At 38.7% G+C, this 27,967-nt stretch overlaps 1 protein-coding gene across 1 annotated transcript in view; it reads right to left on the bottom strand.

The window, feature by feature from the left end:
• The window catches only part of LOC106872707 (2-hydroxyacyl-CoA lyase 1), a 34,773-nt gene extending 10,548 nt beyond the window's left edge, over window positions 1-24,225 (bottom strand). The window contains exons 1-9 of the mRNA XM_089363787.1: window positions 23,365-24,225; window positions 19,140-19,244; window positions 17,192-17,232; window positions 9,134-9,214; window positions 8,193-8,265; window positions 5,286-5,363; window positions 4,044-4,138; window positions 1,579-1,691; window positions 989-1,124 (exon numbers count right to left, since the gene is read on the bottom strand). Of these exons, the coding sequence (XP_089219913.1) occupies window positions 989-1,124; window positions 1,579-1,691; window positions 4,044-4,138; window positions 5,286-5,363; window positions 8,193-8,265; window positions 9,134-9,214; window positions 17,192-17,232; window positions 19,140-19,244; window positions 23,365-23,424 (782 nt within the window). The 5' untranslated portion in view covers window positions 23,425-24,225. The remainder of the gene's footprint in view (window positions 1-988; window positions 1,125-1,578; window positions 1,692-4,043; window positions 4,139-5,285; window positions 5,364-8,192; window positions 8,266-9,133; window positions 9,215-17,191; window positions 17,233-19,139; window positions 19,245-23,364) is intronic.
• Window positions 24,226-27,967: the final 3,742 nt, after the last annotated feature.

A 27,967-nucleotide genomic window follows, 5' to 3' on the forward strand; every position in this document is an offset into this window, starting at 1 on the left:
TGTAGTGGGTGCTTTTACATGCCACCGACACGAGGGCCAGTCACACGGTACTGGTAATGGCCACGCTCAAAAAGGTGTTTTTTACATGCCACCTGCACGGGAGCCAGTCCAGCGGCACTGGCAACAACCTTGCTCGAATTATTTTAAAACGTGCCACCAGCACAAGTGCTAGAAGGCGACGCTGGTAACGTATTATTTTTAATTATTATAATCATGAGTTACAAAGATTCAGGTATGGCTATGTGGCTAAGAAGCTTGCTTCCCAACTGTGCCATCTTGGGTTCAGTTCCACAGGGCAGCACCATAGGCAAGTGTCTTTTACGTTTTGAGTGGTAATATATATTTTAATGTCAGATTGTGATTTTTATACAGTATGTGTTGTGTGGAGTGTTGTTGAAAGAGGGTGGATCATAGCAGCAGACTGCTGTGTGGTAAGTAGCTTGCTTACCATTCACATGGTTCTGTGTTCAGTCCCACTGCGTGGCACCTTTGGCAAGTGTCTTCTGCTATAGCCTCGGGTTGACTAAAGCCTTGTGAGTGGATTTGATAGATGGAAACTGAAAGAAGCCTGTCGTATATATGTATGTGTGTGTGTTTGTCCCCGCAACATCGCTTGACAACCGATGCTGGTGTGTTTACGTCCCCGTAACTTAGCGGTTCGGCAAAAGAGACCGATAGAATAAGTACTAGGCTTATAAAGAATAAGTCCTGGGGTCGATTTGTTCGACTAAAGCGGTGCTCCAGCATGGTCGCAGTCAAATGACTGAAACAAGTAAAAGAGTAAAGAGAGTATATATATATATATATATATATATATATATATATATATATATAAACACACATACATAAAGGTGCATATATATATATATATATATATATATATATATATATATATATATATATATATATATATACACATGTATTTATAAGTATGTACATATGTGTGTGTGTTTTAATTATAGAGAATTGTCAAGTATTGAAATTTTACTTTGATCTGGCTGCTGAAACACACTGCTTATGGTTGTCAGGAACAACTCCTTTACCCATGGGGGTTGGAAGGAAAGGCAGTCCAGTTGCTGATAAAAAATGTTGCAGTTCCTTCTCAGCCTGGGAATAGGCAGCTCCTGAAAATAATTTATAACAACAAACATATTACAAAATATTACAAAAAGTAAAGACAGGAAGTTTGTGGGGCAATGGTTGAAATATGTTAGTGGGTAATTTCATGCCAGTCTATCAAATCAAGTTTCTTTAGAAGTGATCTAGGATGGTAAATAAATGTGGTAATATCAGTGTTGTTTCAATAGTATTCAATGTAATTTACTTTTGTAATACCACCACCATCACCACCATGTCCATCTTACATGCTAGCATGGGTAGAACGGTTTGACAAGAGCCGGTCAAGCAGAAGCCTGCACCAGACTCTTGTGACTGCTTTGGCAGGATTTTTACAGCTGGATGATGATGAAAATGCAGTAAAAGTGGTGTTTTAAACAACATTTAGCCTCTTGGTGCAGAAGGAACCACAAATATCTCAATAAATGTGAGTATGTGTTATTATGTAGAATGCTATCTTACCTTTGCCAATGATGACCAAAGGTTTATGGGCAGCGGAGAGGACTTGGAGGGCTTTTCTAACGTCTTCAAGGGAGGAATGTACTCTTGGAGAATCAGGACACTTTTGGCACCATCTGTTGATAAATACAAGTTATTGGAACTAGTTAATTGATTATATATTAAATTCAAGAATTATTTTTCTGTACAAAAGTAAAAAAAAAATGTTTTTCATATATATATATAGGTGCAGGAGTGGCTGTGTGGTAAGTAGCTTGCTTACCATTCACATGGTTCCGGGTTCAGTCCCACTGCATGGCACCTTGGGCAAGTGTCTTCTACTATAGCCTTGGGCCGACCAAAGCCTTGTGAGTGGATTTGGTAGACGGAAACTGAAAGAAGCCCTTCGTATTTATGTATATATATATATACATACATACATATATATATATATATATACATACATACATATATATATATACATACATACATATATATATATACATACATACATACATATATATGTATGTATGTATGTATGTATGTTTATATGTTTGTGTTCTGTGTTTGTCCCCCCAACATCGCTTGACAACTGATGCTGGTGTGTTTACGTCCCCGTAACTTAGCGGTTCGGCAAAAGAGACCGATAGAATAAGTATTAGACTTCCAAAGAATAAGTCCTGGGGTCGATTTGCTCGACTAAAGGTGGTGCTTCAGCATGGCCGCAGTCAAATGGCTGAAACAAGTAAAAGAGATATAAAAATGCACCTAAGGGCAGATGGAGGACGAGAAACATGACATTAAAAATAAGTACCTTAAAAGGTAAGAAATGTGAATATATATATATGTATATATATGTGTACAACCACACAAATGGCATCAGTTCACACCAGCACACACGATCATATCAAAATATAACAAAAGAAAAAGAAACTAAGTTGATAAAGAAGGAAGTCCAAATACAGTGGGTAAAGGAAAATAGGTTTATACTGTCACTTGCTATGTTTGTGGGGAGGGGAACCAAAATCTCAAAATACACCTGGTGGCATGCAGGCAGGTACCAAAGGATCCTGTATATATGAGTGGATATATGTAAAAAGTAAATGTTAACCCTTAACCTTTCTTTGGCCAGCTACATCTGCTTAGAACCCTTTTAATTACATTCCTGATTCACAGTCTCAGGCTCGCATAGACAAGAGGCAGCTTTTCTAACATTATGAAAGAGCCTAAACTACAACTATAAGTTAATGAGAGCCTCTACACAATCACTTCACCTGTTAAGAATAGATGTCACATCCCACCTCAAATTCCACCTTATTGTCTGTAGATAAGAAACTCTAAAATTCTTTAATCTGCGGATCTGTCTAAGGATGATAGAAGATGTCTTCTTTGTAACCTGCTCTCTATTGTCATAATATATTCTGGTTCACAGAGTGGATGTTTGTGTCTAGTTCCCTTAAAATTAAACAGATAATACACAAATTTCACTCTGGAGAGGGTGTTGGTCTAGAGAATATTTCTGAACTCATTCATACAAGCTGATGAATTGCTGGTCAGTTTTACAGGACAGCATGTACCTAGAGTACAACCATGTGGTAACTACTTACAGCAGGGATTTATACCAACCTGTGGAATCTATTCACAAAAGGCTATTATACCACCCTTAATACCTGCTTACAGTAAGTGTTTAAAGAAGTCTGTAGTACTGATTTCTGACAAGGAATTCTACCACTGTATGGTATCAACTGACTGTAGGGGTCTAAACCAATTTGTGGACTTATTAACAACAGGTCATTATACTGCCCTTGATACCAACTTACAATAAGGGTTAAAAGCAGCCTGTTGTAATGACTTCCAATAAGGAATTATATCATTGTGTGATACCTGTTTACCATAGGGAATTATACTTCCCGTGATACCAATTTATAGCAGGGAATATATTATGCAGCAGCACTTAGCAGAGAATATAACACATTGTTTTAAAGATAGAAATTATAATGCATTGAAGTACCTAATTACAACAAGAAATATATTCTGTGGTACCAACTTATATCACAGAATTTTACTACCTAATGATTCATAAACAGTAGTGAAGTATATCACCCTGTGGTACCTAAATACAGCAAGGTTATAAAACCCTATTGCCAACAGTGGATTATACCACTGTAGGTACCTACTTGCAGTAAGAAATTTTACTTCCTGTGGCACTTGGAGCTGTGGAACCTACTTGGTGATACATACAGATGAAACCAGTAAGTGGAAAATGAACCACAAACATCTCGGCTGGTTGTCTGTTATGGAATCACTTGACTATATATGCTCTCTTAACTAAGAATATGGATAATGTTATGTTTTTATGTTAGTTGAAAACTAATCCAAACGTTTCTGTATCATGAAACTAAACAATTTGATTAAGGGTTGATAAAGCCAAAATACAAGCAAGCTTTGGTTCAAAGAAAAGTAGAGGCTTTTTATAAACATGTACTCACACAACTGATGAAGAATCAACAGCAGCTGTTATCATATCAGCTGGTAGATCTAAGTAGCTAACTCCAGGACGACCATAAAGAGCAACTCTTACAGCCTAATATGAAATATAGAAAAGACTTTAAAGCTATATAATCAACATTATCATCATTTTATTTTTCAATATCATATATATAAGGGTAAAGGCTCCCTTCAGTCATGAATGACCATGGGATTGCACCTAGAAACTTCCCCTCCACGGCACAAGTCTGGGCAAGGTTGTTTTTGGGGAAGACCAGTATTTGACCATGCATACCAGTCTCTCATCACCAAACCACCAATGTTGTCCAATGAAAAAGTAAAGGTTGATACAGCTTGATACCAGAAATGTTGCAACTAATTTTTACAGATGAGTGAACTGGAGCAACATGAAATAAAGTGTCTTGCTCAAGAATACAACACACAGCCCAGTTTGGTAATCAGACTTTCAACCTAACAATGATAGGCTTGATGCTCTAACCACTGAGCCATGTGCCTTCACATATATACTTCATACAATATCATGTGTTGAGAGACTAAAGCAAGATAGAGGAACATGAAGAAGTGCTTTGCTATTGAGAAGATGCATGGCTACCTGTATTATGGTGAAGGCACATGGCTCAGTGGTTAGGGCATCAGGCTGTGTGTTATGGTCTTGAGCAAGACACTTTATTTCATGTTGCTCCAGTTCAGTCAGCTGTAGAAATGAGTTACGATGTCACTGGTACCAAGCTGAATCGGCCTTTGCCTTTCCCTTGGATAACATCGGTGGCATAGAGAGGGGAGGCTGGTATTCATAGGCAAATAATGGTCTCCCATAAACAACCTTGCCCCAACTTGTGCCTTGGAGAGTATCTTTCTAGGTGCAATCCCATGGTCATTCATGACTGAAAGAGATCTCTACCTGTATTATATAAGGGTATCATTGAAAATAATTTCTCTTTTGCTCATAATCTAACAGATTAACACAACACACATCCAAAAACCTTTCCAAGTAATACATCCTTTATTTCTTTCACCAATATGCTTCTCTCCAATATCATCCCAATTCAAACCAACACAGTCTCATAATTCAGAACATTTCATGCCAATAATAGACTCTTAAAAACTGGTTTAAAACTTGCAGGTTTAAAGTTTTCATTAAAAATTTTTGCTGAGAGAACACATTAAACACACATAAGAACTGACCCCTAAAAGAAAACAAATAAACAATTATCAATACTTACAGCTTCTACAAAGACTGGAATCCGTTGCGCACAACTGGGTCGGGCACTATACTTGCAGAAATTTCTGGCATATTCCACCTTTAAAAAAATAGTTTACTTTTTTAAAGTAAAAGTACACTTAATATGTACACAGATCTTGCCGTTTATATAGCTGAAAGAAATGCTTGAGAAGGCCAGTAATTTTGGGGGAGGGGTAAGTCAATTACATCAACCCCATTGCTCAACTGATACTTATTTTATCGACTCCAGAAGGATGAAAGGCAAAGTCAACCTCAGTGGAATTTGAACTCAGAATATTCAGACAAGCAAAACGCTGCTAAGCATTTTAACCGGATTGTTAACAATTCTGCCAGCTCACCACTTTACATGTTTGACCCAGTATTAATAATAAAAAAGAGAAGCAAAAGTCATTTTGTTTTTTTCTTACATAGGCACAGGCATGGCTGTGTGGTAGGAAGCTTGCATTCCAACCACATGGTTCCGGGTTCAGTCCAACTGTGTGGCACCTTGGGCAAGTGTCTTCTACTATAGCCTCAAGCCGACCAAAGCCTTGTGAGTGGATTTGGTAGATGGAAACTGAAAGAAGCCCACCATGTATATATACATGTATATATGTTTACGTGTTTGTGTCTTTATTTGTACCCCCGCCATCGCTTGACAACCGATGTTGGTGTGTTTTTGACTCCCCATAACTTAGCGGTTTGGTAAAAGAGACCGATAGAATAAGTACTAGGCTTACAAAGAATAAGTCATGGAGTCAATTTGTTCGACTAAAGGCGGTACTCCAGCATGGCCACAGTCAAATGACTGAAAAGAGTAAAAGAGTATATATGTAAGTGTGGCTGTATGTTTAAGACGTTTGGCTTGAGACCACATCATTCTGAGTTCAATCCTATAGCATGGCACTTTGAGCAAGTGTCTTTTAACATAGCCACATGGAAACAATACAGAAACCTGCTAGATAGATAAGTGTGTGTGTGTGTGTGTGTGTGTGTTTGTGTGTATACTTGTGTCTTTTTCTCTTTTATGTCTGAAGGAGGTGGTAAGGTTGGTGTTTTTAATCAAATTTTCTTTTTGTCAATCATATCATCATCATCTTTTAAGTTCACTTTCCAAGTTGGATGGTTTTACAGGAGCTGACAAACCAGAGAACTGCACCAGATTCTACTGTCTGCTTTGGCATGGTTTTTATAGCTGGATGCCCTTCCTAATGCCAACCACTTTACACAGTGCACTGGGTGCTTTTTATATGGCACTAGCAGGGTCACCAAGTAACTTGCAAGACAAAGACCCCACCTTTGACTGGAAAGGGGAGTAGTATTGAGGGAGGTGACTTTATGCCAGTTGTTGAGAGGTTAAAAAGTATAATAAAAGGATAGAGATAGATGTCTTGCTGTAGAGGAGATACACAACAACCTCAGTCAGGAAAGAGAGAAAGAAAGAAAGATTATAAACATTCACCCTCTTCCTCCAATGTATCTACAAGGTATAGTGAAAGGGTGGGGGGATAAATATTCATTGTTTTGTTCTTATTTTGATGCTGACAGTTGCTTCATAATCGATTGCTTTGGTGTTACAAGCATGACTGTATAAGCATGAGTTTTTGATCCTTCAGCTACACTGATTGCTGTAGGTGTCATAGGTTTACTGGGTAAAATTCATTTTGTATATTTATGCTGATCCACTGAAGATCTCTTTGCTAGAGGATAAGGTAAAGACTCTTACACTGATGTCATGGACTTGATTTCTAAAAACAAGTGCCAAGTGCTAAGAGTGTTTATAAATATGTCTTAATATTTCAGAAGAATAAGGTGATGAGCTGGCATAATCATTACCACACAGGAAAAATGTTTAGTGGTATTTCTACTGACTTTACGTTCTGAGTTCAAATTTGCTTTTCATCCTTTCAGGGTTGATACAGTAAGTACCAGTTGAACATAGGGGTCAATGTAATTGACTTACCCCACCCCCTAAATTGCTGACCTTGAGTCAAAATTTGAAATATTTCAGAAGAATAATTTCTTGAAAGAGGACTTTAGAGGGAGATGCAACAGAAGTGAGGTGAGGTCATAAAGCAGAGGATCTGAATGGCCCCTTTCCACTTGGACAGTGGCTTAAGACTGGTTATGTCCTATTGCCCTGCAACTTTGTATTAAGCTTTTATTAAGAAACCTTACTTTCTTAATACAAGCCATGACAGTACCCTCATCAGAAAAGGGCCTGGATTTAGAAAGTAAGACATATTACTAAGTTTCAGGGCAACAGGACACAACCATGCTACTGTCCGAGTGGAAAGGGGCCATTCAAATCCCCCACTTCATTAACTCACATCACTTCCTCCCTCACTTATGGCACATCACCCACTAAAGTCCCCTTTCAATACATAATCACCCGCTAATGTCCCCTTTCACTTCTGGCATAACATCTACCATGTCACAGATACCTAAATCCAGAGTAACATCTAAGAAATTAGCTATTTTTAGGTTGGTATTGAATGTGATTCTTAATCCCAGTTGATTGAAGGTGCTAAGATATTTCCTAAAAGATTACATCTGGGACCACATTGTCTAACGTGTCTTTCCTTTCTTAAGATTGTAGATTATAAATTGAATGAATGAAATTTGGCTGCTATTTCTAAGCAGGTCCAGCAACCACATGGAGGCTCCTTCATTGGCTTGGATAGAATTAAGAAGGGAGGTAACTTTGAAGAGTGCAGTTAAGAGTTAGGAGTAAGGTAAGAACATAAACCAAGCAACAGGGGGTAACAAAAGTAAAGGCAGTGATGGTAGCAGAGGACACAGAGGTAAACTGTCTCACCATTACCATAACCATCTCCTTCATTATTATATAGATGATGGACAAAAGAAGTCAGACAACATATGTATCAGTATCTGAAGATATTCTTACCTGTCGGTATTCTTGAAAAGCTCCCATGCCTTCCAGTTGTCTCTCACAAGAACCCCCAATAAGTAACATTGGCCTGGAAGAAATACACCAGGTTAGTAAATCCCATTTAAAAGACTCAAAGCATTTAATAATACATAATATAGGAACGACGATGGTAAATTTTACAATATAGCTAAATGTAAATTGAATTTTGTTTATTTCAGTCTTATATAATCTTGTAATCATTGTTCAAACAACATTGTAGGATGTGATCACACAGCCATAACGAGATCACTGGTTGCTGTGGTGATAACAATGAAGACGACGATCAAAAAAAGAGTAGGAACTGAAACTAATGTGCATTGTGAAAAAAAAAAATTGTTTAACATTTACGTGCAGGAGTGGCTATGTGGTAAGTAGCTTGCTTACCAACCACATGGTTCTGGGTTCAGTCCCACTGCGTGGCACCTTGGGCAAGTGTCTTCTACTATAGCCTTGGGCTGACCAAAGCCTTGTGAGTGGATTTGGTAGACGGAAACTGAAAGAAGCCCGTCGTATATATATGTGTGTGTGTATGTTTGTATGTTGGTGTGTCGGTGTTTGTCCCCCTATCATCGCTTGACAACCGGTGTTGGTGTGGTCACGTCCCCATAACCTAGTGGTTCGGCAAAAGAGACTGATAGAATAAGTACTAGGCTTACAAAGATTAAGTACTGGGGTCGATTTGTTCGACTAAAGGCGGTGCTCCAGCATGGCCACAGTCAAATGACTGAAACAAATGAAGGAATAAAAGAATTGGTGCTATCTGCAGCAACTTGCACCAACTTAATAATGATTTCTTTCAACTTTAAGCATCGAGCAGTCTTAAAAAGTAAGTAAAACACTGCTATTATTGGCTTGCTTACATTGTACAATATATTACTGGTACTTATTCTACTGATAAATGACAAACAAATACATACCAACAATTCTCCATAGCGCTGGAAGCACCAGCAAGAGCATGTACTAAACCAGGACCTGAGACTACAAGACAAGCTGCTGGTCTGAAAATATAAGATCAAATTATAGCATTGGGTGATATTTAGGCAGAATTTTCTATAGCACTGGATAAATATAACAACAATCCTCTGGTTTATAGTATTGAGTAAATATTAAAGATTACAGGATTACTATAATGGTAATTGGTGAGGGCATTGAGTAAATATAAAGTATCATGTTGCATTGAAGGGTTACATGATGGTGATGATTATTATCATTGCTACTGCTGTCATCACCACTCTCACCACAACCATTTCCATCATTGTACATTGCATTTGCTTTCCATGTGGACAAGGGTTATGCAGGTTGTCATGACCCAAGTCAGTTGTTATCTAAAGTTATGCTCTGCCAAATAGGTTGGAGCACCACATTTTACTCCTGTATTCCATTTATTGGTTGGTTTCTATGGCTGGATTTCCTTCCTAACACCAACCAATTTACAGAGTGTACTGAATACATTTTATTGAGGCAGCGACACTATAAAGTCTGACATGTTATCAAGACAACTAAACAATCCTCTCAATCCTACATGTATGTCTCCACTTGTTCACCAACCAATAATGCATGTGTTTATGTGCCGCCCTATTCAATATACTTTGTATTCAGGTTTTAAGTATGCATCTTCTGAGAGTCAACACATGCATTAGAAAATATCTATGACCATGTTTTGTCTGTAGACATTGATCTAAAGATGGGTGTTGTAACTGAATATAAACCATGTTGATGACTTCAGACCATTGAAGGCTGGCAAGTTTCATGGGAATTGCCTTACCTCTTTTAACAACCTTTGCAAAAAGAAAGTAAAGACTATTCTGAAATAGAAACATAGACACAAATAACCACAACATGAACTATTCCTGAAAATAAATCCAAAAAGAAAGGTTACTAATGAATTCAAATGGAGACTAATACAAATTTCTAACATTAATACAACGCCACATATTTTGGAAGAGGATATAATTGCTCGATAAAGGGCAGGCTTTGCTGGCTTCTGCTATCTTGCTGAACAAGAGGCAATGTTAGAGGTTGTATTTTGGAAACTTCTGCACCTTAAGAGAATACAAAGGCCACTCAGTTACATTGGTATTATTAGTACAGACACACAACATGAAATTCAGACCCTACTAAAGCTAATGGGAGACAGAAATTCCTGGTACAGTGTTGTGAAATGTGTCTCAGTTACAGATGCTTGAAGATGAGAAAATAGTTGAGCATATATAATGCCGGTACTTGACAAGCACTTTAATTTATTAATGTATTGGAAGGATGGAAGGCAAAGCTGATCTTGACAGTATTTGAACTCAGTATGTAAAGGTTTGTAAATTAAAAAAAAAAACCATAAGCGGCATTTTGTCTGAGGTTCTAATGGTTCTTCTTATCTACCATCCTCAATAGAAATATATATTAATTTGCACAACAGAGAGTAACATAAAGTTACTTATAAACTGTTTAGTATCCATTTTTACAAGTATTAATGTATATTTTGGTTATAGGCAGTATTTCTAGCTAATCAAAAAATGATGTAGAGATGTCATTGATATCCATTTTTGGCAGTAAGGTGAAAGAAATAAGGCACATAGAATTATGTTTATTTCCCAGACATACAATAACATGAACATAACATCATCTTTAAGAAACTTGTCGTTCAATATTGCAGCCATTAAGCTATTCCATTTCTACCAAAAGCTTACTTGCTGAAGGGTAAGTAGTTTGCAGATTATAGTTCAATATTGTAGCTCATGGGAAGGTAGCAAGCTGGCAGAGTCGTTAGAAACTGGGCAAAATGCAAAGTGGCATTTTGTATGTCATTACATTCTGAGTTCAAATTCTGCCAAGGCTGATTTTGCCTTTTGTCCTTTTGGCATCAATAAAATAAGTATCAGTTGAGCATTGGGTTCAATGTAATCAACTTACCTCTTCCCCTGAAGCTGCTGGCCTTGTGCCAAAATTGGAATCAATATTGTTGCTCTTAGGCTATTCCAGTTGTTATATGGACTGTTAGATATGTAATACGTCTGACGTTCCGTGTGTCATGTGGTTCGTCTGAGTTCATTGTTTCATTGTTGTTGTCTTGTGGGACTGTCGTAGTAAAATGTCATTGATATATATATGGCGGACATGACTTTTGTTTATTCATAACGAACATTGGGTGAGTGCGTTCTTTGTATGTAATTGAACAATAAATGTAATAATTAAATTGTATAACTCGTTATGTTATCTCTGCGAGTCAGTCCGAGGGAAACATAACAGAGTTTATTGGCGTCGCCGATAGGATCGATAGGACCGATAGGACCGATAGGATACATGCTTACTTTACCGTAAAATTATTCATCGTAATAACAATGGCTGAAAAACAGACAGTAGAACTTATTAAATTGTTTAGGGAACAAATGGACAAGCAAATGCAACAACATCAGAGAGATATGGACGCTCTGTTAAAACTGTTTGGTGCTCGACAAGTTGAAGGCGATTCTAGTGGCTATTTTTCAGCTGCTTCAACAACAGTGTCGATTCCACCATTTACTGCATTTGATTCAGCGACAGAACTATGGCCTGATTACTGGTCAAGATTCCGTACGTTTGTGGCTGCTAATGCTGTACCTGAAAAACGCATGGCACAAGTGTTCCTGACCAATCAGACTGCTACTGTTTACAAACAACTTGCTAATCTGGCTACCCAACAAAATCCGCCTAAAGATATCAACAACTTGATAATGGACGAAATCGTTGATTTCATGAAGGAACAGTCCGACCCTAAACTTTTCATTGTGAGAGAGCGTTTCAAGTTTTGGAGTGATATGCAGCGGAAGCCAGGCGAAACTCTCCAGGAGCTGGCAGCACGTATACGCCAGGATGCAGCTACCTGTGATTTTCCAGCGATCACCAACCCACAGGATGAAGCTCTGAGACAGAGATTCATATGTTCGGTTAACAATGAAGCGGTTCTGAAGGCGCTTTTTAAGATAAAAGACTCAGAACTAGATTTTGCCCGTGCTGTCCAGGTTGCCATTGAGACTGAAGACGCAGCAAAGGTTGCAAAAGAAACTGTATACGGTTCCAAAACCAAGCAGGTGTACAAGGTCCAGCAGAACAGGAATAAGAGTCCTCAAAAGAAACATCAGCAGTCTTATTCCACAAACCAGGAGAAATGCTACCGATGTGGAAAGGCCCACAAAGCAACAGACTGTCCTTTCAGGGAAACCAAATGTCATTTTTGTGATAAAAAGGGTCATTTGCAAGCGGTGTGTAGGAAAAAACAACATCAGCAACGCAATGGCCATTCACAAACTCCCGTGAAAAGAATCACAAAAGCTGAGCTAGTCAAGGCGATCCTAGGTGAAGTTTCCTGAGACACTCACAGTTTAATTGTGCCAGTAACAATCCAGAACAGACTGTTCACAATGGAATTGGACACTGCTACTACAGGCAATTTTGTTTCCTTGTCAGTCTGGAAACAACTTGGAAGACCAAAGCTGCAAGATGTCAAGCATCGCTATGAATCTGCCAGCAAGCACAACCTGCCTGTTCTAGGAACTTTCATGGGCCAAACCAAGGATCCAACAACTGGTAAGCAGGATCTTATACCTTACATAGTCACCAAGATCTCTGATCTTAATTTGCTGGGTCGGAATGCTATCCAGACTCTGGGAATTTCCGTAGACACTGCTCTAGGTTTGAAAAGCATAGACAGCCAAGCTAAGAGGGAAGGTGCAGAAGGGATGTATCCAAAGACCTCAAGCGAGCCCTATGTTTCCCTGCAGCAAGATTGTCACAACATGTGTGATGAATTTCCAGATCTTTTCAAGCAAGAATTGGGATGTCTCAAGAACTTTGAACTGGAAGTGAAGTTCAAATCGGACGCAACACCAGTCTTTCACAAGGCACGTCCGGTCCCATTTGCTCTTCGTGATGACCTGGCCAAAGGTTACGAAGAAGGCATCGCCAAGGGAATCTGGAAGCCTGTTCAATTCAATGAATACGGAACGCCAGTGGTACCGATTTGTAAAGCACACGCTTCAAGCAACCTGAAGCCCAAACTACGGATTTGTGGTGACTACTCTGTGGGAATTAATGACCAACTTGCTGATCACCGTCATCCAATGCCACTCCCTGCTGAACTGATGCAGAAACTCGGAGGTGGATTCGGATATACAAAGATAGACCTTGCTGATGCCTATAATCAGATCAAGCTGGCTCCAGAAAGTCAACGCAGACTCGCACTCAGCACTCACCATGGAGTACTCCTGCAACAACGACTCCCTTTCGGAATCAAGTCAGCACCTGGTTACTTTCAGGAGATCATGGAAAACCTGACCCATGATCTACCTGGAGTGGCCGTCTTCCAGGATGACATGCTCATCAGTGGGAAAGATGCAAACAGTCACTTAAACAACCTAAAGTGTCTGCTCACACGTCTAAGCGACAATGGACTCAGATGTCACCGTGAAAAGTGCCAGTTTGCACTACCCAGTGTAGAATACCTTGGACACATTTTGTCGGCTGAAGGGATCACTAAGGGATCCAAAGTCGAAGCAGTCTTAAAGATGCCATCTCCAACGAACGAATCAAGCTTGAAATCTTTCCTAGGTTCAGTTCAGTTTTATGGAAAGTTTATCCCAAACCTAGCCAGTATAGCAGAGCCACTCTATTGCCTTACGAAAAAGTCAACTATTTGGAAGTGGGGAGATGAGGAACAGTCAGTTTTTGATCACTTGAAAAATGTACTTTCATCAAGTCAAGTTCTGATACACTTCGATCCAAACAAAACTTTGGGACTGGCTTGCGACGCATCAAACGTTGGTATTGGAGCAGTCCTGTTTCACCGCTATCCTGATGGAAGCGAGCGCCCAATATCCAATATGTCCAAGACTCTCACTTCTGCACAGCGTAACTACAGTCAAATTCAAAAGGAAGCCCTAGCTATCATATTTGGCTTGCAGAAGTTTTACCAATATTTGTACGGTCGTAAATTCGTACTCGTGACTGACCACAAGCCACTGACATCACTATTCAGTCCGAGGAAAGGGACGCCACTTCTCGCTGCTAACAGACTAGCACGATGGGCCCTGTGGCTGAACCAGTTTGACTACACCATTGAATATCGGAAATCAGCAGATCATGGCAATGCTGATGCCCTCAGTCGCTTGCCATTCGGTGATGACAACGACTTTGACAGAAAGGAAAATGGTGAAGACATAGACATGGTGTGTGCCATCAAAGCTCTTAGTATTCAAGTCCAACCTGTGGATGCTAACGTCCTCCGTCAAGAGTCAGGGAAAGATCCAGTGATATCTACAGTGATGCGCTACGTCCGTGAAGGCTGGCCACCAAAGAACATGGAGATCAATGACGAAGTCAACAAGTTCCGTAAGTTATCAAACTCACTTAGTATCTGTCATGGATGCCTTATACATGGATCTAGAGTTGTGATTCCACATAGCTTGCAGCCAAAGATCCTCAATCTTCTGCATCTCGGACACTTTGGCATGGAACGCATGAAACAGCTAGCAAGAACTGCTGTTTATTGGCCTGGTATCGATGCTGCTATAGAGATAGCCAGTCGACGATGTGATTCATGTAACGAACATCAAAGGCAGCCATCTAAGCCTCCAGTTCACCCATGGATGTTACCAGAAAAGCCGTGGAGCCGCTTACATCTGGACCATGCAATAAATTTTATGGGTAGAGATTGGCTGGTGATCACAGATGCTTATTCCAAGTACCCATGCATTCATCCTACTTCCTCCACGTCCTCCAAAGCCACTTTAAATCTGCTTGAGGAAGACTTTGCGCACTTCGGATTTCCTCACATACTGGTCACCGATAATGCACCAACTTTTACGTCTGAGGAGTTCCAGAGCTGGTGCAAAGAACGCGGGATCACACACCTGACAGGTGCACCTTACCACCCAGCTACCAACGGAGCAGCGGAACGTTTGGTGCAGACCTTCAAACAAGCTCTGAGGAAGTCTTCTCTTCCGCCAACACGAGCACTTCAAGAATTCTTGATGCAGTACCGGAGAACACCGACATCCTGTGGATTCTCTCCAAGTGAACTTTTGAATCACCGGCAGATACGAACAAGGATTGATTCTCTGCTGCCATCGCCAGTACACATTGCTCAAGGCAAACAGTCTAAGGAAGCACATAAGTCTCAGGTGACTCCAAGCTCGGCTGATGTCGCTAAAGTTACCAGGCAGTACAAGGCCGGAGATCCTGTGTATGCACTATACTATGGACCTCGCCGAGACAAAGATCCCCGATGGGTACCAGCAATCATTAAGAAGTCATTGGGTACTCGCTGCTTTAACGTGAAGGTCATACCTCATGGCCCGATGTGGAGACGACACTGGGAACAGCTGCGACCGCGGTACACAACTGAGGAAGACAATGAACCTGGTGATGCAGAAAACACTGTATTTGAATTTGCAACAGATCACCCGATGGAGATCTCGGAAACTGTGCCACTAACACAAAGACAAACCAGACCCAAGACCATGTTACCTGTTCCAGAGTATGGACCAGACAACCCAAGACGGTCCAAAAGAACCCGTAAAACCCAAGAGAGACTTTGCTGTTGATACTTCTTGTGTAGCATCAATTTCAGTGGGGAGGTGTTATATGGACTGTTAGATATGTAATTCGTCTGACGTTCCGTGTGTCATGTGGTTCGTCTGAGTTCATTGTTTCATTGTTGTTGTCTTGTGGGACTGTCGTAGTAAAATGTCATTGATATATATATGGCGGACATGACTTTTGTTTATTCATAACGAACATTGGGTGAGTGCGTTCTTTGTATGTAATTGAACAATAAATGTAATAATTAAATTGTATAACTCGTTATGTTATCTCTGCGAGTCAGTCCGAGGGAAACATAACACCAGTGTCATGCTTGTAGCCCAATATTATAACCACTGTTCAGTAATGTAGCCACTGAGGTATTCCATATCTACAATCAGTTTATTGACTGGAGGGGAGACACCAAGTATCATAGTGGGCAGGATACAACCTTCTGATGGTTCAATCCAGGCCAGCCTTGATCTAGAAAAGACCAATGATAAAAGGCTTTCTATCTATGACATCCCATCCTGTTTCCAAACATTGTATCGAGGACTTACATTTACTAGTGTGTAGTTAACAAGCAGTGCTGATTTCAAATCCTGTCATGGTCTTGGAAAAGGCAATGGGGGATCCACTCCAGTGAATCGTTCTCATATCCTGAAATTTGGAGATTTGTCAAAAACTTAATCTTTCCATAACATTGATGAGTATTTTGAAGAATTATTGCATTTTGAGAAGACGACTGAAGGCCTATCTTCAAGTGATGACAAGTCTGGATTCTGTGATGACAAGTCTGAATTCGGCAATAACACCTAATGAAATACTTGTAAAATTTACAGAGTTCCAACTGTTTATTGTAGTTATTTGTTAAAAGAAATAAAAAATTTGACATAGATCAGTGCTACTCAAAGTGGTGTTCCATGGCACCGGTCTGTGGCAAGTTTCCAGAAAAGAAAGAAACATAAAATTCTTATGTAATATTGTATTATTTGTTTACAAAATAAATATAAGATTTAAAAAATTGTCAACTTTTATTACATTCATTATATATATTGTTTCCAGTATAAATTAATATTTCTAAGAAATATTACTGGTCCCTGGCACATTGGAAAAAAAAAACTGCCAGTACACCACATCAGATAGTTTGAGAAGCACTGACATAGATTATATCTATATCTGAATTATTCAAACAATTGTTCACATGGCTGAGTGGTCTTCATCCAGCAGTGATGAAGCAGCAACATCTTTTTCCATTTAAAGTGAACAAAATAAGTGCCTAGCTCTATTTTTATTTTCATTGAAGCAAGTAAAATATGTGCCCGGTTTTATTTTTTTCACTGAAGTAAGTAAAATATGTGATAGACCACAAGGACCATTGCAAGATTTGAATTCCACCTATACCAAGAAAAAGAATAATTTACCTTCTTGTTAGGTAACCAATCACACTAGCAGCATAAGAAGCCTGGAAGACAAAATTGTACACCATTAGAACAGCAACAGGAACTAAAATCTAAATGACATCTTTTTGCTTTCCAAGCTTTTATTTACAGTCAATTGGGTTAGTCGAACACAATAAGTAGATGTTGACCATAAATGAAATTTGCTTAGGGGATGGAAACCCAGTTTTACTGGAGGATTTTCCAGGTGTTTTCATTGTTCTTCTCCACCCCAAAAATTTTAAGGGTGCACTTGCACCCTCTGCTCCAAAGTCTATGACATTGACTATCATGTCTTCACTCCTGTACTCACCTCACTAACCATCAAAGATGAGCAGGATCAAACTGATTTTTATCCTTATTGATTGTAGTGGCTTTGATTGTTAACATCATTGTGAAAGAGGATGTTAAGGGATCAGTTATTGTTTTGCATTAGATCTATTTTTTAAATTTATTCATTGGAATGGTATGTATGAAGGAAACATGGATTCTGCAGACTATTGCAGACTATTCATCTAGGAGGCAGTAATCAAATAAGAGCTGATACAGGCTAGAAAGCTCTCTTTAGTCTAAGCGCAGGCAAACCTTTTTAATGCTGGTGAAGTGATAAAATTCACCATACCATCTTGTAAGAAATATACAACTTTATTGTAATATTATATTGGTACGCAAGATGGGAAGTCATAATGAGACTGTAAAAACTTATTCAGTCTGTATAATTTCTCTATTGCGCACACAGATACACATACACACACATGTACACACACAAATACGAGCTCCATTGCACAAAGATAATATAAAATAAGAACACACACACATATCCTAGCACATGATTACACATACAAACAGAAGAAGAAGAGCAGAGAAAGATAGAAAGAAAATGTGATCAAGATAGTACAGAGCTGATCCCCAAATGAAATAATGCAAGAGAAACATCTAAGTTTAAACATAAAAGACTATTAGGCAGTCTATTATACAGTTTGCAAAGCTCATTACTATTTTGTGTTTCATTTCAGTGAATGAATAAAATATGAGGTGCATTCCAGAATTTCGAGACTTTCTTTAAGAGAGGCAGCAATAACTGTCTTTATTTATTTATTTATGCACCCTTTTAAAGCCTAGCCAGGCTCATGGGCCCGGTTTCCTGGTTTCTATGGCATATGTGTTCCCCCCAGCTGGACGGGACGCCAGTCCATCACAGCGTTACTCAAGAAACAGGAAGAAAGAGTGAGTGAAAGTTGGGGCGAAAGAGTACAACAGAGGTTGCCACTACCCCCTGCCGGAGCCTCGTGGAGCTTTAGGTGTTTTCGCTCAATAAATACACACAACACCTGGTGTGATTTTGTATGCACAAACCTAATTTGCAGAGAGCATGTCACCTCACCAAAGGTCACTTGTCGGTTCACCAGGACCATCTCTCAAGCTTCTTGAAACTTCATGTCAGTGATGGAGGCTGATGAGTGACCTGCTCCCTCTTCAGGCTTCATGCTTGTCCAGACATTTTTAAACTTCTTGATCCTATCACACACTTCTATGCAGTAGGGCACTTGAAACCTAGATTGAATTTCAGCCCCTGATACACCTTCAGACTAGAGAAATCAAATCACAGATCTCTGGTTTTCCTTGATGGCTATTCTACCAGCAGAATAGCCATTTTTATTCTGTAACATAAGAAAGAAAACTGAAGAGATCAAGGTCGAATCTTGGTTACATAACTACAAGAGTACCACCCTTTAGCATGCAAGCACCGGAGGCAGTGAAAACAACTTAAAGAAAGAACTGGCAAAAGTGCATATTATTTTTGACTTCCCCTTGTAGTTCTGAAAACCCTCCACTCTCACCCCAGCCCATTTCAATACTGATGGATGGGAACAGTTTGAGGCTAAAACTGGAATCATTCAATTTACTTGAGATTTTTGTAAATAATACTTACAGCTTGCTCGTTCCTCATAGCCACAAACTTGATGCCAGCAGTTTGCATGGCCATTGCAACTTCGATAACCGGAACACCAACAATGCCAAACACATATTCAATACCCTGGATCAATGTGAAAAGAAAAGCAACAAGTTATAAGCCAAACATATCACACACAGGCATGTGACAGTTTTAAATATTCAGGGATGGTTGTAGGGCAGTGTGTGTACAATACATGAGACAGAACAGGCTTACAAAGAATTATATATTAAGTTCAGTAACTTAATGGAAAAAGATATATAGAAAATAATTAGGTCTTTTGACTGAAGCAAACAGAACAGAAGACCAAGTAAAAACAATAAACAGAATAAATAGGGGATAAATGCAGAAAATATATAGAAATATGCAGAAATAAAAACTGAGTATGTTGAAACTAAGTATGCATGTATACAAACATAAACAGTAATATATAAACAACATGGAAGATTAACATATTTTTATGGGACCCTCCAGTCTCTCTTTCCTGAATTGCCCTCACTGCACTCACCCTCTCCCTCAATTTCTCTCACTGTCCTCTCAAAACAGCTTCTTTACCACCTCAGTACCCTTTCTCATCTTCCCTCCCCACCTCTGGCCTACTCCCATGATCCCTACACCTCTCTATCCTTCAATGACTATCTGAGGATTCCATTCTACCCCCAGTCTATCGCTCCCTTCCTATCCTCTTTTCCTCACACCTTTCTACCACATTTGCCCTTATAATGTAGGATAGCCCTAGACACCCCCTACACAAGCCACCTTTTCACTTCTCTTATTCGTCCCTTCCTTTTCTCACTAACCTTTGACAGTAATCCCTTACCTTTTCCTTGTACCCTGCCATAATTCCTCCTCCAATAGTATCCCCTCTTTTACTCTCTCCACTGCTATCCTATCACAACTATAAATCTGTTCCTCTCTGTCCTTTTTCTTCAGACACATTGTCATTACCATTTAATGTTCATGCTTCATGGTAAAATGTGTTGGACAGCGTGAGTGGATCCAATGGATCCTAGGACAACATTGTGCTCCAATGTCTGCTTTGGCTTGGTTTCTATGGCTGGACACCCTTCCTAATGCCAACCACTTTAAGAGTGCACTGGGGGCTTTTTTGTGTCACCAATATCAGTGAGGTTGCCATGTAGCTTGCATGACTAGAAAGCCTTAGTGGAAGAGTTGTTCTAGGCAATAAGGGGTTAAAGTATGAGAGAAGGTACAGCAGGAATTTTACTATAGAGGAGCTACATGGCTACTCACATTTAGAAGAGAGGATGTTAAATGATAATGAAGATGATGGTGAGAATGAGTGGGTGGAGCTAGCAAGAGATAAAATAGTGGTGATGAGATATCTTCATGGTCCCTCAAAGTATGAGGTGAATAAAAGTGAGTGCAGACAGAGAAATGAGGATAAAGTCATCAAAAATAATTAATACACATTAGTAGACAGAGACAACAAAATATTAGCTATTGACTGGAATATGATCTAGAATTTCATACACTAAATTAGCATTTTGTAGTAAATTAGATAGCATCTACTTTGATAAATCCAGTACTTCTTTTGATCAGCCAACACTATACAAGCAAGATGTGGTCCACTGATCCAAGATAGTATCTCTGAATAAGAAGTGAATAACTGAATTAGAGTGTGACAGACCACATAACCCAAACCAGAATGGAAGGCAGGTGTAAAAAGAATGGCTATGATGAATTAATAGTTGATATTTTATAATTGTAAATCACCATCATCCTCATTTTTATACCCACTATCCATGCTGGTATGGGTTGGATGGACTGTCACACTCTAATTCAGTTCTTATTCAGAGTTACTGTCATCTTGGATTGGTGGATTATGTCTTGTTTGTACAGAGTCAGCAGATGAAAAGAAGTACTGCTTATCAAAGTAAATGGTATCCAATTTAAAATGTATGATGGGGTGCTGGAAAGTTCCTGGCTTTGGGTAAAAGAAAATACAGGAGGATCAATTAATTATGATTTTATTGAATTTATTCCCCTCTCAGATTCACACACTTATTGCAGTTTCTTTAAGCTCTGTAAAAGAATTTGGAAGGTTGAGTCTCCAACTGGGCCTTTCATGATACCCTTAAAGCCAGGAACTTTTCAGCACCCCCTTGTATATGCCTGCCTTCTCATCCTCACTGGCTCCACAAACTGCCTCTGTCTTGTCCTCGCCCCACTCTCAGCAACTGAATTATTTTTACTATTCCTGCTGCTCACGGCCCCTACACTTCTCTATCCATCTGACTTTCCCAGCTCATGACTATTGTTTCAGTCACTCTTCAATAATAACCCATTTTGGTAGTCTGCCTTACCATAAAATCTTGCAAACCACCCACCACCCACTCCTACTCAGCTTGTGCCTTGGGCTGGAGGGGGGGCATCTGAGCACCTTATTGCCATTATCTACTGATAGTTTTCTCTTTCTTCTCCTAGATGTGAATACACCATGCAGATCCCTCTGCAGAAACTTGCTCTGTGCCCCCACACCTCACAGTAATCCTCTTGTCTCCTAGCATGAAGCTGACCTGCCACTTACCCCAAGGCTTGTAGTCCTGTGAACTGCATGGTAACCATGATAGTACAGTTAGTACAAAACAAGCACCCAATCAATGCTGTAAAGTGAGTGGCATTAGGAAGTGCATCCAGCCATAAGAACTTTGCTAAAAGCAGTCACTGGAATTGGATACGGACCTTGGAGTTATTGAATCCTATCAAATCGTCCAACCTATGCCAGCTTGGAAGGAAGGAAGGTAGGTGGGTAATTAGGTAGGTAGGTAGAATTACAGACTATTGATTTTTAAAAACTTTATAATGAACTATCATTCATAGGTGTTTTCCTAAGTTTAGTTGGTAAGCTAAAAAACTAGTTGTGAAATTTTGAGTGAATGATTTCATTATATGTTTTTTCTGTCAACATTTTAAGAAAATTTTTTAAATAAAGTCACACAAAATATGAAGTCCATCTCTATTTCACATATTATTTTGTATTTTATACATGGCCCAGCAACTTACTGACCCATTCCAAAATCATGAATTTCTAATTTTTTTTTAAAGGCTTACCCCATCGTTTGTAAGTGCGTAGTGCAAAAAAAAAAAAAAAGAAACTAAAATCCGTCATTAAGGACCCTAGGAAAGGAAAGGGGGGAAATAGATTTTCAACATTTTTAAAAATAAAAGTCCCTCCCCCTATCATTTGGAAGTGCGCGGTGTAAAAAAAAAAATTAAAAATTCCCCTTATGTGGGTGAGCTATAACGAAACTCCGCTCGATTCTACTCTGACCGGGCTACTTTCACCTTTTTAACCAGCAAAAAAATAAGAGTTAACGAGACAAATGTTTGAAAATAACAGCCAAATCTCCATCAAATCACCCCCTACCACCTTTAAAAGACACACACTAGACAATATGTTCCTGTGTATCCTGCACACAAAAAGGGGTTAGTCACCATCGGAATGCTTTTGATTCACCAGAAAGGGGAAGGAGTTCACATCATCTCACTCAAGTTGACCAGGGCCCTCTGACAGGACCCTTCGCTTTGGTCCGGAGCTAAAACAACAACAAATTGAGTTCTGTCGCAGACACATGACCACAACTTTTAATGGGAGTAAACAGCCAAATATATGAAGACCCTGTACTTTTCTTATTTCAGCAATAGAAGGGTGAAAGGGCAAAGCTGACCTCGGTGGTGTTCGAATAAAGAGGACATAAAGCATTTTGTTCGACGCCCCTATTAGTTTTATCAGTCTACAACTCTCTTAACCAACATAATATCGAAAGGAATGGTTGCAGAAGTGAACAATAATAATTATAATCCTTTCTATTACAGGCACAAAGCCCGAGGTTTTCGGGAGATAGGGGTTAGTCGATTACATTGACCCCAGGGCTCAACTGGTACTCATTTCATCGTCCCCTAAAAGGATGAAAGGTAAAGTTAACCTCAGCCGAGGTAAAGTCAGACACACTGCCGCTACATTTAGCTCGGCGTGCTAACCAGCTCTAATAACAATAATAATAATAATAATCCTTTCTGCTGTAGGCACAAGGCCTGAAATTTTGAGGGAGGGAGCAAGTCAATTACATCGACCCCACTCCTCAACTGGTACTTAATTTATCCACCCCGAAAGAATGAAAGACAAAGTCAACCTCGGCGGAATTTTAATAATAATAATAATAATAATAATAAAGCTTACTTGTTGTTTTAAAGCATTCGCCAAAATAGTAGCACCGTCTAACTCTTCTGCCTCTGTCATTTCAATAACTTGGAAATTCTCGAAGTTTTGTTTTTAACCACGCATAACAAGGGGCGAAGTACAGGTCGACTTCAGCACAACGACTGACAGTCGAAGCACTTGGTTTAGTTATAAATATTGTTCCGGCCGGATTATTTAGTCTAATCTTCTATACGTCTCATACTTTTGTTCTTTTGTTTTTCTCTTACATTTTTTCTAATATTTCATAACTGCTTGTAAACAGTAAGCATGACAGGGTGTTTAAGGAGGTCACTTTACAACCATGTGGTTTTTTTCTTCACTCCCAGTGTGCAACACTTTGGGCAAGTGGCTTCTGCTATGGCCCAGGATTGGCCAATGTCTTGTGGGTGAATTTGGTAGACGGAAAGTGTGGAAGTCCATTGTACACACACACACACACGCACATCCTCTAAGTTCGTTTACGGGAAATGTTTTTGAATATGTATATAAAAGCTCCTATTTCAATTTGCCAGGTACAGCCTAATGATACCAACTAGCAATAACAGTTTTTGTGGGTTGTATCGAGCTGTGTCAGTATAATGTAGGATAATAATAATGATAATCCATGGATAGGATTTATAAATATTTTAATGCATCGCTACGTGTGTTTCTACAAATCACGTTTCTTACGATAATAGTCCTAAGAAACGTGTGCTTGGTGGGAATGCGCATAGCGATGCATTAAAATATTTATAAATTCCATCCATGTGTTGTTGTTACTACTATAAACATATATATATAAAAACACACACAGATACATACATACACACATGGGTGCTACTTTAGTGTGTGATATACAAGGGAGATTACTCTAGGTTACTTTTTAAATTATTTTGTACGTACTTAGCACTGTAAATGTATTTTTTCAAACTTCTTACTATTTTGATAATGAGAAAAACCATATAATAAATCAAAATAAGTGCGTAGATCACCTACCAAAGTAAATTTGCTCACGTAGATCACACGGAAAGTAGCACTAACACAAACTAAACTAAAAAGTAACCTAAAGTAATCTCCCTTGAATAGATCACACGCCAAAATAGTACCCACACGTGTATATATATGTATATTTGTGTGTATGTGTGCGCGCTGTGTGGCCGTAGAACTTTGGACGAAAAGCTCGATAGAATAAGTACTAGACTAAAAACCTCCCTTGGCCGCTGTCGAAGAACTGAAACAAGTAAAATATAAAAGTAGGTAAACAGCTTCCGAAGTATCAATCATTCATTCATTATATTTATGAAGGAGTATCTGTAACTCATTATAAAACCAACATTACAAAGGGTTTTCGAATAGAACCGGGTAGACACACGCTCACATACATACATACATACATACAAACCAGAAAGGAGAAAGCTGATTCGAAGACTACAGATCCAAGAGAGACAGTGACGCTCTTGTAATCACAAGGTACAACTGCATGTGTAGGCTATGCCATGTTTCTGTACTACCTCCCTATGTGGCACGATGTTGTTGCTAAAACAATTTACAATGCCATCCGAAAAAATACTCTCCTGAAATAAACTTAGAAAAATCCCTGTTACAGAATACATTCATAAGCACCAACTCAAAGAATACTGGGGGAATATTCCCATCAAAACTTCTGTTAAACGTAAACATAATGGACCGGATATTGTTATTTGGAAACAGAGGGGCAAAGGTATGTACCATCATAGAGGTCAGCTGCCCTGTAGATATAAATATCTCTTTGAAAATCAAACAAAAAGAGAATATCTGTGGTCAACTGCTTCGAAACCTCCAGCTTCTAAATATATCTAGACTATGAATTCATATTCATTCCAATAATAATTGAAGCACCAGGTTTTGTTAGTAAATGCTTAAAGGAGAATCCAGATAAACTGGGATTTTCAGAAAGAGATATTGACCGGCTGATTTGTATATTACAAGTGCAATCTATGAGTGGAACAGTAAACATATGCAAGACTTTTCTCAAGTTCCAAATGTGAATTTGTCTGTGTTAGCTACATCCCAAAGATGGAGCCTTGTATCTTTGTTGGATACCGGCTCCCTCCTCAGTAGAAGATTTATAATAATTAAAAATTAGAAGAGACATACATACAAAGATACTCTGTTGATGTTGTTGAAATTCCAATGAAGGAGCCTTGGATCTAGGTTAGACACTGGTTCTTTCTCTATTGGCAAGAAATCTTGAAATAAAACTGAATAACATACATACATACATAAATACATACACAAACATACACATACACACACATATCGGATTAATGAAACTTCCACTCAACGAGGAAATAGATGTGATAAGCGATATGCCTAAACAAGTGTCCCCCCCCCCCTCTACCGATTTTGTTTCCTCTCTACCTTCGGGAAAATGGATATTTTTTAATCAAATTTTCGAAAAATACCTTTCAAATGGTGTATATTGCGACTATAGTGGAATTAATTGTGGAAAAATGGTGGGTGCAATGGGCCTATAGTTTCCTGCCATCTCGGTGATTTCATTTTTGGCAACAAGATTTGTCCTTGCTGTAGCAAACCAATTTGGTATATCACTCTGACCTTCCATAGTCCTTTCGAACATCCATATCAATGTATGTATGTATGTATGTATGTATGGTTCATTGTGTTAAACTATCATAGGAGCTTTTTCGTTTTCTTCCAACCATAAATTTGAATCTGAAAATTGTGATGATGATGATGATGATGTTTCTTTCTACTATAGACACAATGCTGGTACTTATTTTGTCGACTCCGAAAGGATGAAAGACAAAGTTGACCTCGGCGGCATTTGAACTCAGACGAAATGCCGCTAAGCATTTTGCCCAGCGTGCTAATGATTTTACCAGCTTGCCGCCTTGATAATAATAATAATAATAATAATAATAATAATAATAATAATAATAATAATAATAATAATAATAATAATAATAATTATTATTATAATAATAATTTCTTTATTAACTGCAAGGGTTGCCAAAAAAAAAATCCAAAAAGCATTTAAGGCACATAAGGTTTTATGAGTACAAAAAAGGAAACTCTGCAGCCAAAGTGACTCGAAACATGCACTCAGTTTATGAGAAAGAATGCTTGAATGAAAGAACTTGCAGTAGATGGTTTGCAAAATTCAGAAGTGGAGATTTCAGCTTTGAAGATGAAGATCGAACAGGATGTCCAGTTGAGTTTGATGATAATCTCCTTGAGGCATTACTTGAAGAAAATTCTGCATTATCAGTTGAAGAATTGGCAATAAAGTTTAGTTCAAACCATACAATTGTTCATCGTCATCTTCAACAACTTGGAAAGGTTCATAAACTTGGAAAATGGGTGCCTCATGAATTGTCCGAAAGCAAACGCAAATCCCGAAATCTGCTCTTCTCTCCATTCTCGCGAACGCATTTCACCCTTTTTGGATAGACTTGTGACTGGTGACGAAAAATGGATCTTCTATCGGAATGTTAAACGTTGTAAATAGTGGCTTGGTAAAAGGGAAACAGCTCAACCACAACCGAGAAGGGAACTTCATGAGAAAAAGGCTCTTCTCTCTATCTGGTGGGATTGCAAAGAAATAATTCACTTTAAATTGTTACCACCTAATGCAACAATCAATGCTCAAGTCTACTGTCAGCAATTAGAGCGTTTGAACCAAGCTTTGAACAAAAAAAAAAAAAGACCCGCTTTAGGGAATCGAAATGGAATGATATTTCATCAGGACAATGCGCGACCTCATACTGCAAAGATCACATCACAGAAGATCGAAGAGCTTGGTTGGGAAAAAATTCCTCATCCACCTTATTCTCCCGACCTTGTTCCTTCAGACTACCATTTGTTTCGTAGTTTACAGAATCATTTGGGGGGCATAACTTTCGCAAGCCAGTCGGAGGTCAAAACTGACATTTCAGAGTTCTTTGCTTTGAAATCAAAAGAGTTTTACATTGATGGGATTAAAAAGCTTGTCAATAGATGGAAGGAAGTCATAGATAATCAGGGAAAGTACATTGATGATTAAATTTCAATTAAATATAACATTTGATCACTTGTTTTCTTTATTCAAAATTCGGACAGAACTTATGGGATGACCTGATAGTAATGTACTCTACGAGTACAGACTGCATTAAAAGAAAGAGGTTACAGCAATCCCTCGACTACTGCGGGAGTTACGTTCCAAAACCCCAGCGATAAGTGAAAATCCGCGAAGTAGAAACAGTACTGTACTATATATATTTTGTATTATCTTTATATTTTGTATATAGTTATTTTATTATAAATGCAAAACAACGCCACGGAGGAATCGACGTAATCTTAAAAAATAAACTGCGATAGATGAACCGTGATATAGTGAAGGATTATTGTAGTTATAATCGAAATTCATTTGATTACATGTGTACTCAAACAGGGTTGATCTGGGAGTTTAACAAAAACAACAATAACAGAAGAAATTAGTCTTTCCTTCGTTTTGGTCCCAAACTCTTTCAGAGTATCTCAAATATAATCAAATACATTGTTTGTGATAGAATAGAAAACTGCTTTTGTGTTGCACCCTTAATACATAAAAAAAGACAGAAAA

The sequence above is a fragment of the Octopus bimaculoides genome, chromosome 1 (assembly GCF_046866305.1).
Source record: "Octopus bimaculoides isolate indiv1 chromosome 1, ASM4686630v1, whole genome shotgun sequence".
NCBI lineage: Eukaryota > Metazoa > Mollusca > Cephalopoda > Octopoda > Octopodidae > Octopus > Octopus bimaculoides.